This window comes from Onychostoma macrolepis, chromosome 09 (assembly GCF_012432095.1).
Source record: "Onychostoma macrolepis isolate SWU-2019 chromosome 09, ASM1243209v1, whole genome shotgun sequence".
Classification (NCBI taxonomy): Eukaryota; Metazoa; Chordata; class Actinopteri; order Cypriniformes; family Cyprinidae; genus Onychostoma; species Onychostoma macrolepis.
The window spans coordinates 15649927-15663809 of NC_081163.1; the positions used below are offsets into that span (position 1 = coordinate 15649927).

The window sequence follows — 13883 nt, forward strand, 5'->3', positions numbered from 1 at the left end:
TTTACACGAGACAAGATACTGAAAAAAAAAACATTTATTCAACATTTTATGGGAATCATGGTAACAGGACTAAAACTAAAAAGGTAGACCTGGTATAAAACCCCATGAAGAACATAAAATATATGAAAAAGATTATCTATATAACTTCCAATCCTCAAGATATGCCCTATCCTGGTGCTGGAGATCAACCTTCCTGCAGAGTTTAGTTCTGGCTTAAACACTGAACCAGCTAATCAAACCTAATTGAGGTTTGCCTGAGAAGCACAGGCAGGGTTTGAACTAAACTCTACAGGAAGGCAGATTTCCAGACAGACATTCACCCTTTGTTTAAATGCAGGCAAGTCTTGTTTTAGTAGGGTCTCATGCGTCCTTGGAGAGGTGGTGCACGGTTAGGCGGAGTGATTGCGATGTCAAGGTAATCTCCGATCTGAAAGCGTTGAGACTGAAGCGTCATGGAATCATCTGCACCTTTGCGTCCCGATACTGTATTGCCAATCTCTTTAACCCTACAACAAAACCAGATGGGTTAGTCAAAACAAATCGAAACTGATGAAGTTAGAACAAAAAGCCTTCTTTATAGATTACCTGTAGATTTGTCGTTTAGGGTCTGGGTATACTATTGCAAACCCAAAATGTGTGCCCTTCTTCCGCGCTTCCGGATAAACTTCCTTCACCAAGCTTGTCAGTTCCTTCAAAGTAGCATCCATCCTGTAACCAACGCAGATACAATTCAGGATCATACAGTTTATTTCATTTTTAATTCAATGCAGAGTTTATACCTACCAGGTGTAAATCTGAAGCTCGCTAGATGGTACATTCCCCCGGGCAAACTCGTCCATGCGATGATGCCTTCCATTGTTGGTGGTGAACACTCTGAGAAGAAGAGGGCATGTCTGTGGAAAACATGCATTATTTAATAACACTCTCCGTCGAAACGCAGGCGAATATGTACACGTCTTCAATATTGGTATTGCAGACAATGTGAAATGCGTTCGCTGTATGCGTCCTTTATATAACGTTATCAGAGAATTAGATTAATGTTCTATACTGGACTTTTTTATTTTTTTATGTACAGCAAACTTAGTCATAATTTACGATTTGTATACTATGTTGCAATTAAACGTTTTATTACCATATAATTCTAGTACAATAAGCTGTATACTTAAATTTTTACTAGTTACATTTACAAATTAGCTTAGCATTGCAAGACGCGTCGTTTGTGCACGACTATTTGCGCAAATGAGGAACAAAAGTAACGAAAAACAAACCTTCTCTCTGTCCACTGGCTTTTCTGGCTCTTTTTTGATTTCCTCTTGTGTGACCCTTGATTCTACAGCCATTTTAATCCAATATTGTAAGAAAACAAGTGATGAATCGCTGTTCACAGCGCCTGTTAATGAGCGATCGCGGCGCGGCGAGATGATGTCAGCACTGTAGGGCGCCAATCACAGCCAACAGATGACGGCCAGTCAGATGACGACACACTCGCGTCGCCTACGCTACCCCCGCCGCCATTTTGGGAGTCAGATTGTAAATATTACTAGAGAAGAAAAGCAAATACGTCCACAAATTCGGTGGCCTTAATATGGTTCACACGTGCGTAGTGGCCGGTTGTCGGAACAGGAGGACTCGTGGGACCACATTATCCTTCTACAGGTTTCCTCGCGACCCGGAGCGGAAGCAGCGCTGGATCGCTGCTGTGAATCGCGAAGGGTGGGTGCCAAACGAGGGCAGTAGACTCTGCAGCACTCACTTCATTTCGGGTATGTGTAAATCAGATGTCATGGGTATTGCATGGGTTTGATTTTAGCAGGAAACTTAAAAAGCAATGCTCATGTCTGGGTCGAATGTATATATTTCTAGTAAAGTGGGGGAACATATTTTTATGTTTGCAACGCACCTTTCTGATGTACCATAACGGATCTGAAAGCCAGAAAGTGTTTCCTCTTCATGTTAACTTCATCGTTATTATACACTTTGGGGGTTTGGGCTAAATGTAAATAATTGCACAATGCTTATTTGGCTTTAGATTAACTTTTTGTATTGCACAATAAGGAGTCACTCCTCAGCGGTCAAAACAGACCGAAGGCAATAAACATAACATTTTTAATTAAATGAATGTACTAATGATTTTGTTTCAATAATATTTATTCTTTAATATTTTGTATTTTGAGGGGATTTAATGGTACTTGACAGTATTCACCTCTAAATTATGCACTGTTTATGTCTGTGTAAAAATAAAAACAAAATATATAAATTAATACAGAATTTAAGTTGAAATTGAGCAAAGGTGTTTAATATCCAATACATGGATAGCAGATTGATGCCACCTGGTGAAAGAAATAAAGAAAATCATATGTAATACCATGATGTAACCACTAGATGACTTTATAAATACAGTATATAAGTATTTACTAGTAAGAGTATTTCCGGACATGATTGCTGAATTTATATATATATATATATGGGTTGTTGACGTGACATGGCATTTTCACTGTTTCACAAGATAAAAATGAATATAATTAATATTGTTGTTATTTAAAATTCTGTAAATCATTCAACATTTCTTCGTCCTTCATGGAACTGTTATTATAAAAGCTGCAGTGTTATTCAATTTTTGGAAAATTTTTGAGCCAAATGTCAATATTGTCCTATGGCGTGACTCTCAAGCATGGTTCAATAAATTACAACTTTTATAAATTAAAAAGAGAAGCATAAAAATGTTAATAAATACCTCTGGCATAATTGTACAAGTGTCTATTTTAGTAAATGGCAATCATTTTTTTTTTCATCCATATATTTCTGAAAGTGTAGGAACTTGATACATTTTGTCTCTGAAAACCATGTCCTCTGGTGTGACACCTTATCCTGATTTTAAATTGGCAATTCCAGAGAAGAATTTAATTAGTTGAAGGACCCCATTCATGGTCGTGTTACTGAAGCCCATAACGCGTGCACATGGTCAAATTTTCTCAGAATTTAACTTTTTTTGGAACCACTACAAAAGTGTTACGTTTTGTTGTCCTTTGGTGTGACACCCCTAAATTATATTTTTTAATTAAAAACTTCACGTTAAACAACATAATCATGGAAAATTATGCAAATGTGTCTTGCAAACTGCTAATGACAGGTTAGCTTGGAATAGCATGGTCATTAATTGACACAAAAGGCTGAAACGTCCTATGGTGTGACCAAGCGGCAACCTCCCGCTCTCTCTCGTGAAGCCAACACGGAAGTGACTAAAACTGCAATTCATCGACTGGCCGCTGGAGGCTGGTTGCAAAAGGGAGTCAATCCCATAGACTCCCCATGTTAAAATGCCCAACTTTACAGCAGAAAAAAAACATGTTTACAGCCTAGTGCAAAAAATGATTTTGATCTATATAGCAAATTTTGCCCTTCATGACAACTGTGAGGGGGGTGAATTTTTTTTTTAGAACTCATCTGTTTAAATTATATTGACCCTTAAAGTTCTGCATAATTAGAGCGTGGCCAGTTGAGTGACAGGCGGATTGCCGCTTCTGTCACCACTGGCGAGCTAGGTGGGCGTGGTTTCAGCAAACAGCTCCACCCATATACCGCCTTTTTGTCCATTTTCGATTATCCGGGAGTGACGCGTGGTGACGCGCTTGCCAAGATGGCGGCGGTCGGCTTCAAAAATGCTCTTCAAAAACCTACGGGTGACGTCACGGACAATACGTCCATGTTTTTATACAGTCTATTATGGAAGGTCGTTGGGGCCAAAACGTGTGGTACTATTTTTTTTTTTTTTTTTTTTTAATTGCATTTCAAACCATTACAATATTTGAAACTTAACAAGGGGCATACGGACATCACCACATGTAGATGTAAGGGCTACACTAAGCAGCATAATAAAAATAAAAATAAAAAAATTTTAAAAAAAAATTGAAAAATTGAATTTTTTTTACAAATACCTTACAACATTTTCAAGAATGTTAAAAGTTTTAGAAGCCTTTGAATTCAAAGGTTTGGACACATTCTTAAAAGAAGTGAAAAAAGATTTTACATCAGAAGAAAACATTCTAAAGTTAGGTTTACAATGAATAGTTCTGGCTTTATGAAGGTGAAATTTACCCAGAAGACAAACGTGTGGTACTATGGAAGGCCGTATTATTAAATTTGTCTTTACACGTAATGTGTACAGACGAAATAACGCCTGTACACGTTATTGCGTCTACACGCGTTATTTCGTGTACAGACGTTCTGACGTGTAGACGCGCAATTACGCATAGCCGCGTAAACACAAGATTTCCGGTGTCAAAATAAAAGTCCACTAGCACTGCAAACCTTACACTTTTTTCTAATCTTTAACCTAAATAATCTAAATACTAAATTGTGTAGCATAACATCATTTTTGGATTAATAAATACAATAATTATATTAATAAATAGAAAAATTAATTAATTTATAATTCCTTTTTTTAATAATGGCGCCCCCGAGGCAGACTCGTTTGCTCGCTCCCTGCTCGAATGCCGTTTTTGTTTTTTGTTTTTTTCTTGTTTTCTCTGCAGTGCACAAATACAATGCACTGCTAACATGCAACAGACAGGCATTGCTGGATATCGCCAATTCAGCCAACCATTTATACCACCGGAACTACAACTCGCTCCCACAACCACCCCCTCACCCCCATGAAGGCCTAGAAGAAGCACTTAGCTCGAGCGAGGAAGCTGACCCGAGGAAAATGCTCCGTTTATAACAGTAATCTTGGGGGGTAGACTCATTTAAATTAATGTAATACTCTGGTTTTAGCCAGGTCTCTGTCATACAGAGAACATCTGGGTTATGATCAGTAATTGTACCATTTACTAAAAGTGCTTTTGTAGAAAGGGACCTAATATTTAATAAGTCAAGCTTTATCATTTGTTTCTCTGTATTGAATAATTTTTTTATTTGTTGAACATCAATTAAATAGTTACTCTTAAGATAGTTTGCTCTTCTAGTTCGGGGAACAGACACAGTCTCTGTAGTGTGATATCTAGGTGAAAGAGTCTCTGTGCTGAGAATTAACTGACTTCTGTGACATGAGGCAGCTAGCAGATGATATATTAAAAATAATTTTAACATTGACAAAACATAGGTAACATTAAAGGTCTACTGAAGTGCCTTGAAATGCACAGCATTATGTGGTGTGTGTTAAACATATAGCCTAATCATTTTCACAAATACACGCCGTAAAATAAAAAGATATAAAATAACATGAAAATATCCGTTACGAAAATTAACCGTGGTTACAACCAAAAAACATGGTTATTATAGGTAAGCCATGGTAAAAACAAATTAAACATGTTTTGCTACACTAACCATAGTTTAACCATGGTATTTGTAGTAAAACTGTAGTTATAAGCTACAACTGGTAATAAAGACGCCCAAAAAACACGGTTAGCCTAGCCTACATTTACTATAGTAATACCATTGTTAATCTTCTCGTTGAGGAATTTTGTTAACAACTGTAAACAAACAAAAAAGCACGGAGAGGGCAAGATAAATTCATTGTCTAACGAAATCCTGTATTACAACATTTTTGAGAACTTTTGAAATAATCAAGCTATGACATGCCCATCATGCTTTGTCGGTATATTAGATTGGTCAGGTACTCATGTTCCGTGGGTCATATTTCCATAAAAAAACATCAGAAAATGCTGTAGTGCAGGATTTTTTTTTTTTTAAGAACTTCTGAAATAATCAAGTTATGACACGCAAGAACAAAACAGTGAATTGTACCCTCGAAAAATCCAGAAAACCGAATGAACTGTATGCAATTAACGCACCTCAGAAAGAAAGCTTTTAACCACTTTTTCAGTTTGTTTACAGTTGTTTACAAAATTCCTCAACGCCATAACTCTACTGCATGTATTTTCAAATGCCGCCTCTTTCTAGGTTGTAATACAACGTCATTATCATGTGACTATAGATAGCGCTGACATGTCCGGAAAGAGAATGATCATACTACCAAGTGCGTTGGTACGTATATTAGTACGTCACTTTTAAATGTATTATTTATTAATTGTCATTATGTTGAGATTTACGTGACTATTATATGTTTAATCAATTTTATGCAAATTTGGATGACTTTGGCCTTGCCATTGGCCAAAACACTAACGTCTGTACACGAAATAACGCGTGTAGACGCAATAACATGTACAGGCGTTATTTCGTCTGTACACGTTACGTGTAAAGACAAATTTAATAATACGGCCTTCCATATGGTACTAACGCGTTAACACGTAAATACGCGTAATTGCGTGTTAACGCGTATTTACGTGTTAACGTGTCATTTTGTGCTGGCATTGAGCTTTAGCACCATCTACTGGTGGTTTTTAATGAATTTTAATTTAATGTCTTTTCAGGCATAATAGTTACAGCACAACTAGTATTCAAGTATTTTTAAATTATAACTGTTCAACCCCTGAAAATCAACAAAAGAGCAATGATATGCAAGAATGTAAATGTACATAGGGAGTCTGTTGTCTCCTTCCCCTTTTACTTAAAACATCAAAGCACGTGTATTGAGTCTACTTCAGTCTAGGAACTAAACTTGTGTATGGCTGGAACCACTTTTCTTGTATATAATACACACACACCTTAGCAATTGAGAGCAGTTTTTTGCTGAAGATGGAGCAGGCAGTGCTGTTGACTTCAAGACCTCATAGTGTTCGAACTTGTAATGAAAACAACGAGAGATGTATACCATAGATTAGCTTGTGTTAATGAGCCGCTGTTTTAGATATAAATAAGGTCTTTTGTTGCTATCATGTCCTATATTTTGTCACCCCTTCTCAGATGGTTATAGTGCCTGACACACACCACTGGGTAGAATTCGAAATACATTAAAAAGATATATCTAATACCTTAAAATTACTTGATAACATTGGATACACTAATTTCATGCAATAAATCAATAATTACTAAACCCCAATGCCCCAGGAAAAGTAATATTTTGGTTATGTTTTTGTTACCAACTAATTGAGATATTTAACAGCTATTAAGTATCTTCACTTAAAAATTGAACAAGTCATCCAACCCCTACCTTGATCCTCATGTGACAAGGAATGTGCCCTCCATTATATGGTGCATAGACATGGTGAATAATCAAAGGACACACGCAAATAAATTAATCAAGGCTTGTATTAGTAATAACTGAAATCAGACAGATGAAATATAATTTGACAATACAATTTGTGAAAACGTAAAATCATAGATTGAAGGTAGTATCAACAAGGAAATTAAATATATTTTAATATTAAAATACAGAACATGAGACTGTTTCCCCTGGCTCTTCAGTGTGCCCTTCCGTCAATGTCCCTGGCACGTGATGGTTGCTTTAAGTAAACTCACGGTATGCTCCGCATAGTACCTGGGTCACAACAACATGAATAATTCAAATAAAACGAAAGGGTGATGTCACGTTGACACTGCCTGTCGTAACAGCTTGTAATCCTTTTTATGAATATTAATGTGCTGATGCGCATCTTCGTTTTATTTCAATTATTCATAAGATTGTGAATGAGCACTTACCTAATGATTACGTTGAGTCTACCTCATCTGGCGCATCTACCATTTAGGCATGCGTAAACACGTAAATCGCGTGTTAACGCGTAAATACGTGTTAACGCGTTAATCCCACACGTTTTGGCCCCAACGGCCTTCCATAGTCTATGGGTGTGACAGAAAATGTCCTCCGGTGTGACGCCTGTACTGTCACACCACAGGACAAAGATGTCACACCAGAGAACAAGGTCTCATTAAAAAGCTTTTTTTTTTATAAGCAATTAAATAAGATTTGTTTAACTCCTTTTTATTCTTTTTTGATCATTTTCTGTGTTCTTAAATGCAATAATTACATTAATTAAAGTTTTTTCAGATTTTTTTGCAGAAAACTTCTACTGTTATAAAGTCTCATGAAAATAAGTATAAAATGTGATACTTTGTTTTTGAAACAGAAAGAATTGAGGGGAAAAAATTAGTGGAAGAGAGAAGAGAGAGAACGCGGAAATATACAAAAATTAACAGGGATCCACCAGAGATCCTAAGAGAATGATGCAGAAAGTAAATAGAATCAAAATCATGCCTTAAAAAGAGTAGCTATATAGTTTTTAAAAAAATCATTCACATCTTAATGAATGTAGTTTCAATCATATAGCAATAATATTTAGCTGTATCATAAATATCAATCATATTTAGCTGTGCCGCACATGCAGCAGGGGGGCTAGAAGAGTTTCAGTAACATACTGATTGACTACGAGACTGAATTTTGTTGATGATAAATTATTTTGTTTTGTTAAAAGAAATGTTGATATTGTTTGTATCAAAATTAAACTTTCTTTCTCATTTCACATGTTCATAATGAAATAGAAATGCTTTAACTACAATTTCTGTACTTTAGTGTGATGTAATGTCCTATGGTGTGACACACATAAAAGATTTGTTTTTATCTCAAAATATCTTAAAAAAACAAGAAAAAAACCAGTTGAGTATTGCAGTAGGGGAGATAGAAATATCTTTCATCTTAAAGTGGTTTAATTTTCAGCAGTTTTGAACAGATGACAGCAAAGATTGTCTTGTTGTCAAAGTTTGTCTTGAAATTGTCCAACACGTGATTGGGAAGAAAGTGAAAAAAGAAAATGAGGTTAATTATAATTTCATATTAAATAAATAACACTATATGAAAATAAGTGTCAAATTTATGGTACAGTTCAGTAAAAAAAAAATTAAAGAAAGAAATGACGAAGTTAGGGACCCTTTACATTTTCTCAAAGACCACACTTCACACTAAATATATGCATTTCTTCTTCAAAAAATGGTCTTTTACAAAAAAGCATTTTTTACTGGCTATTTGTCAACTACCTGTGTGTGTGTGTGTGTGTGTGTGTGTATGTGTATGTGTACAGTCATGGCCAAAAATATCGGCACCCTTGGTAAATATGAGCAAAGAATGCTGTGAAAATTAATCTGCATTGTTAATCCTTTTAATCTTTTATTAAAAAAATTCACAAAAATCTAACCTATATAATAAGATAATAAGAATTTAAAATGGGGGGAAATATCATTATGAAATAAATGTTTTTCTCTAATACACATTGGCCACAATTAATGGTACCCTTTTATTCAATACTTTTTGAAACCTCCATTTGCCAGTTTAACAGCTCTAAATTTTCTCCTATAATGCCTGATGAGGTTAGAGAACACCTGACAAGAGATCAGAGACCATTCCTTCATCCAGAATCACTCCAGACCCTTTAGATTCACAGCTCCATGTTGGTACTGCTTCTCTTCAGTTCACCACTCATTTTCTACAGGGTTCAGGTCAGAGGACTGGAATGGCCAGCAGAAGCTTGGTTTTGTGCTCAGTGACCCATTTTTGTGTTGTTTTTGAGGTTTGTGTTTGGATTATTGTACTGTTGGAAGATCCAAACATGGCCCATTATAAGATCTCAAACAGAGTCAGTCATTTATTGATTTTTTTTTTTTTTTTTTTTTTATCTGTTGGTATTTGACAGAATCCAAGATGTCCAGGACCTCCAGCAGAAATATAGGCCCACAACATCAAAAATACAGCAGTATATTTCGTTGTACACATGGGGTACTTTTTATCCCTGTGTTCACCAAACCCATCTTTGAGTGTTTGCTGCTAAAAAGCTCATTTTTTAGTTTCATCTGACCATAGAAGCCAGTCCCATTTGAAGTTCCAGTTGTCAGGTCAAGTCAATTCACCTTTATTTATATACCGCTTTTAACAATACAGATTGTGTCAAAGCAACTTTCCAATATCAAAATAGGAAAATAGTGTCAATAGTGTAAAATGACAAGATTAAAATGTAATGAAAAATGACAAGATGGCAATTCTCCAGCTGTGGTCCTTGGAGAGTCTTCAGCCACTCGAACTCTCCTTCTCACCGTGCATTAGGACGATATAGACACACATCCTCTTCCAGGCAGTTTCGTAACATTTTATGTTGATTGGAAATTCTTAATTATTGCCTGATGGTGGAAATGGGAATTTTCACTGCTCTAGCTCTTTTCTTAAAGCCACTTCACTAATTTGTGAAGCTCAATTATCTTTTGCTGCACATCAGAAATATATTCTTTGGTTTTTTCTCATTGCGATGGATGATTAAGGGAATTTGGGCTTTGTTTTCCCTCCTATTTATATATTTCTGTGAAATAGGAAGCCATGGCTGGATCATTTCATGTCATAATGAATTCATAATCACCCTGGAGTGCTCAAAATTGTGAATATGAATATACTTCAGAGATATTTTACTCATAAGAATTTCTAGGGGTGCCAATATTTGTGTCCAACGTGTATTTGAGAAAAAACATTTATTTCATAATGATATTTCCCCCCATTTTAAATTCTTATTATCCAGTGAAAGGTTAGATCTTTGTGAATTATTATTTGTTTTATTAATAAAAGATCAAAAGGATTAACAATGCAGATTAATTTTCACAGCCTCCTTCGATCATATTTACCAAGGGTGCCAATATTGGTATGACTAATATATATATATATATATATATATATATATATGTATACTGTATATGTGCGTATGTATACTGTATATGTGCGTATGTATACTGTATATGTGCGTATGTATACTGTATATGTGCTATGTATACTGTATATGTGCATATGTATACTGTATATGTGCTATGTATACTGTATATGTGCGTATGTATACTGTATATGTGCGTATGTATACTGTATATGTGCGTATGTATACTGTATACTGTGTGTGTATGTATACTGTGTGTATGTATACTGTATGTGTATGTATACTGTATGTGTATGTATATATGCATACTGTATGTGTATACTGTATATGTGTATATATGTATACTGTATACGTGTATGTGTATACATGTATACTGTATAGATAGATATAATTCATCGTGTCTGTTGCATGTTTTTGACATTAAAACTGACAAGTGTGGCTATTTTTTAGACAATGTTTTCTGTTACTTTTTGGATATATGATTTAGAAATAAATGAATTCTTTCTTTTTTTTTTGTTATCAACTTTTTATTCATTTCTACACACTACATCACAACATCCATTAAAAACAAACAAAATAACAGACATACAATCAACACTTCAAAAAGTCCAGTCAAAAAGGAGAGCGAGAGGGAGGGGAAAAATAACAAAAACAAGTCATTCCTTCATACAATCGAGTATGTTAAAGAAAAAAGCCTGCCAAGCATCAATAGTAGAGAAATAAATGTATTCTTGTTCTGTTTACAGGAAAACAAGTGAAAAATCCTAGATCCCCAGACTATGTTCCTTCCGTTTTCACTTCAGCGCCACTGTCACCAAATATGAAGGAAGCAAGTGCCTGTGAAATGTATGATAAACAAGAGGCACAAGTGGAGGCAGCCAATGCTTTGCTCTTCCTGCAAGGACAAGGACGTTTCTTGGAGGACCAAGGCCAGACTAGAAGTCAAGAAGAGCCAGAAAGTGTTTCTTCATTAAGCAGCTGTGATGAAGAGGATGATAAGATTGAAGATGATGTAGAAGAAATCTCACTGACAAGTGTAAACCAAATGGGAAGCCCAGTCAAAAACATTCCCCCTGACTATGAGTCCAGTCTTGAGGCTCTTAAGAAAGAGAACATGGAGCTGAGGGAATCTATAGAAAAGATGTCTCTCACCGAGGCATCATTTAGACACGATCCAGAAAAGGTTCGCTTCTATACGGGACTGCCGAACTACTTTGTGTTTGAGACTGTTATGTTGCTTCTCATGCCACATATGAAAGGAGACAAAAATGCAAAACTTTCAAAATTCCAGCAACTGCTCTTGACATTAATGAGACTCAGGCTTGATCTTAAAAACCAAGACTTGGCCTATCGTTTTGGGGTCAAGGTTGCCACCGTGACCAGGACTGTCCATCGGATTATTAATATAATGTTCACCACCCTTGTGCCCACTGCTGTTTTTTGGCCATCCAGAGCAGAGCTCAGAAAAAACCTACCTGCAGCTTTGCGTTGCACGTACCCAGACTGTGCAGTGATCATTGACTGCTTTAGGGTATCTCTGGAAAAAGCTCTCAATGTGGATGTGAATCAAGAGGTTGCATCTACAGCATTGACTCTGCCAGCTCATGCCACGGTGAATGAGCTTAAATATGTGATAGGTGTTGCTCCTCAAGGTGTGGTCACGTTTGTCTCGAGGGGATCACCGGGTAACGTCAGTGACAAAAATCTTGTTGAGAGTTCAGGCCTCCTTTGTAAGCTTCTGCCCGGTGATGTTGTGTTGGCTGAGCATGACTTTGACATTGAGGGCTTAGTGGGGGCTTGCAAAGCCGAACTCAAAATCACTAGTAGAAATTGCTATGAAAATTGCCAGAGTGGACAGGATGGAGAAAATTTCTCACTGGATGGCACACTTTCAGATAAAGCGAATGTTCACAGGCATGTTGGGAAGGTAATAGACATAGTCAAGAGGAGATACTCTATGTTGACCGGACCAGTGGAGAGTCCCTTTACGGTCGTAGACCGCACTTCCAATGTGAGCACTTTTGATAAGATAGTGCAGGTTGCTTGTGCCTTGAATAACCTGTGTATTTCTGCTGCACCCCTGGAATGAGCGCTCATATTTGCCACACTTTTGCGACTTTTATTTGTACATTGGCTGAATGCACCTTTTTATTGTTTCCCTATTTTAGCAGAAGACTTTTCGCTAAAAGAGGATCTTAACCTTTCTTAGAACATTTATGCAACCTAAGGACTAGTTTATACCAAACATGTTCATCAGGGCACAGTTCACTGGACAATCTCCTCTCTAGTATTTTTACGTAAGGAACTTCCTTAGTTTCTAGGCTGACTTTGTTGATGCTTCAGTTTGATAGAGACATTCCATCCATAGTTAACTTTAATTTAGTATTGTCGAGAGTGAAGCATGTATGCTGAGAATTTAAAATATTCAAGGCACTAAAGAAAGCATCTCAGTTGTATTTTGACATTAGCTGCCCTTAAGTTCCAGTGCCTTTGTCCTTGTGATGCCGATACCATTTTTTTTGCTTCTATATAGATATACACTATATTTTTACATTAATCCAGCAGTACTTTGTTCTTTACTTCTGATGTTGCCATGTCACTCTACCGTGTAACTAGCAAGTCTCACAAAATTACAGTTTAGTTATTTGCATTGCTATGTGATCATTGTTGTGTTAAATCAGCATTTAGTAACATATAGCATGATATATTCACTGAATTTTGACCATTGCACATGTTTCAGCACTGTATCCCTCACTATCACTTAACTGTGTGTTCCATTTATCTGTGTTATTGTTTGTGAAAGCGATGTTTATGTTGAATTTTCCATTTTACTCACGCGTCCTATGTGAAAAGTTCACCAACACGACTGTAATCTAATGTAGCACCCTGTTGTATAACATGTATGAAAATATCTCCATAAAATTTGAGTACTTGTAATTGGAAATGGAATTTTGTTACTTTTCAGCTTCTTTATTCTTATAAATTTCTTCTTTTCCATAAAAAACAAGACCTTCTAACATTCTGTACTAAATCTAAAACTATTCTAAACAGCATTTTGCTGTTACATTTTTAGTGATTTAATATATTAAGTATTTCATATTAATTGTATGCATGGAATTTTTATTTATACTTTTAAAAATTATTTTGTCACACACTGCAGCAGCATTTAAAATAAAAGGGTATGCAAAAGCAATATAGTTTACCTATATTAGCACATCAAATATATGTGTTCATATATTCATGTACATTTTAGCAGATTCTGATGTTGATTAAATGTATGTGTCATAATGTTGATGATGCGGTTCCTGTTTCACGATCATTCATTAGAACGTGTCAAAACTTGTAAGCAGAGTGTTTTGTCTCTGC

The 13883-nt window shown here is 36.0% G+C and overlaps 2 protein-coding genes across 3 annotated transcripts; one reads left to right on the forward strand and one right to left on the reverse strand.

Moving 5' to 3' along the window:
* Positions 1–16: 16 nt before the first annotated feature.
* sap18 (Sin3A-associated protein) lies at positions 17–1441 on the reverse strand. Its single transcript, XM_058788042.1, has 4 exons — positions 1269–1441; positions 784–893; positions 586–708; positions 17–506 (listed from the first exon to the last, which is right to left on the reverse strand). The coding sequence occupies exons 1-4, from the start codon at positions 1338–1340 to the stop codon at positions 350–352; spliced, it is 462 nt and encodes a 153-aa protein (XP_058644025.1). The 5' UTR covers positions 1341–1441; the 3' UTR covers positions 17–349.
* A 138-nt stretch (positions 1442–1579) lies between these two features.
* LOC131547462 (uncharacterized) lies at positions 1580–13500 on the forward strand. 2 transcript variants are annotated; one of them, XM_058788039.1, is made up of 2 exons: positions 1580–1713; positions 11264–13500. In XM_058788039.1, the coding sequence occupies exon 2, from the start codon at positions 11338–11340 to the stop codon at positions 12604–12606; it is 1269 nt and encodes a 422-aa protein (XP_058644022.1). In that variant the 5' UTR covers positions 1580–1713; positions 11264–11337; the 3' UTR covers positions 12607–13500. The 2 variants fall into 2 exon arrangements, with proteins under 2 accessions (XP_058644022.1, XP_058644021.1); XM_058788038.1 differs by having other exon boundaries at positions 1586–1763.
* The last annotated feature ends 383 nt before the right edge of the window (positions 13501–13883 follow it).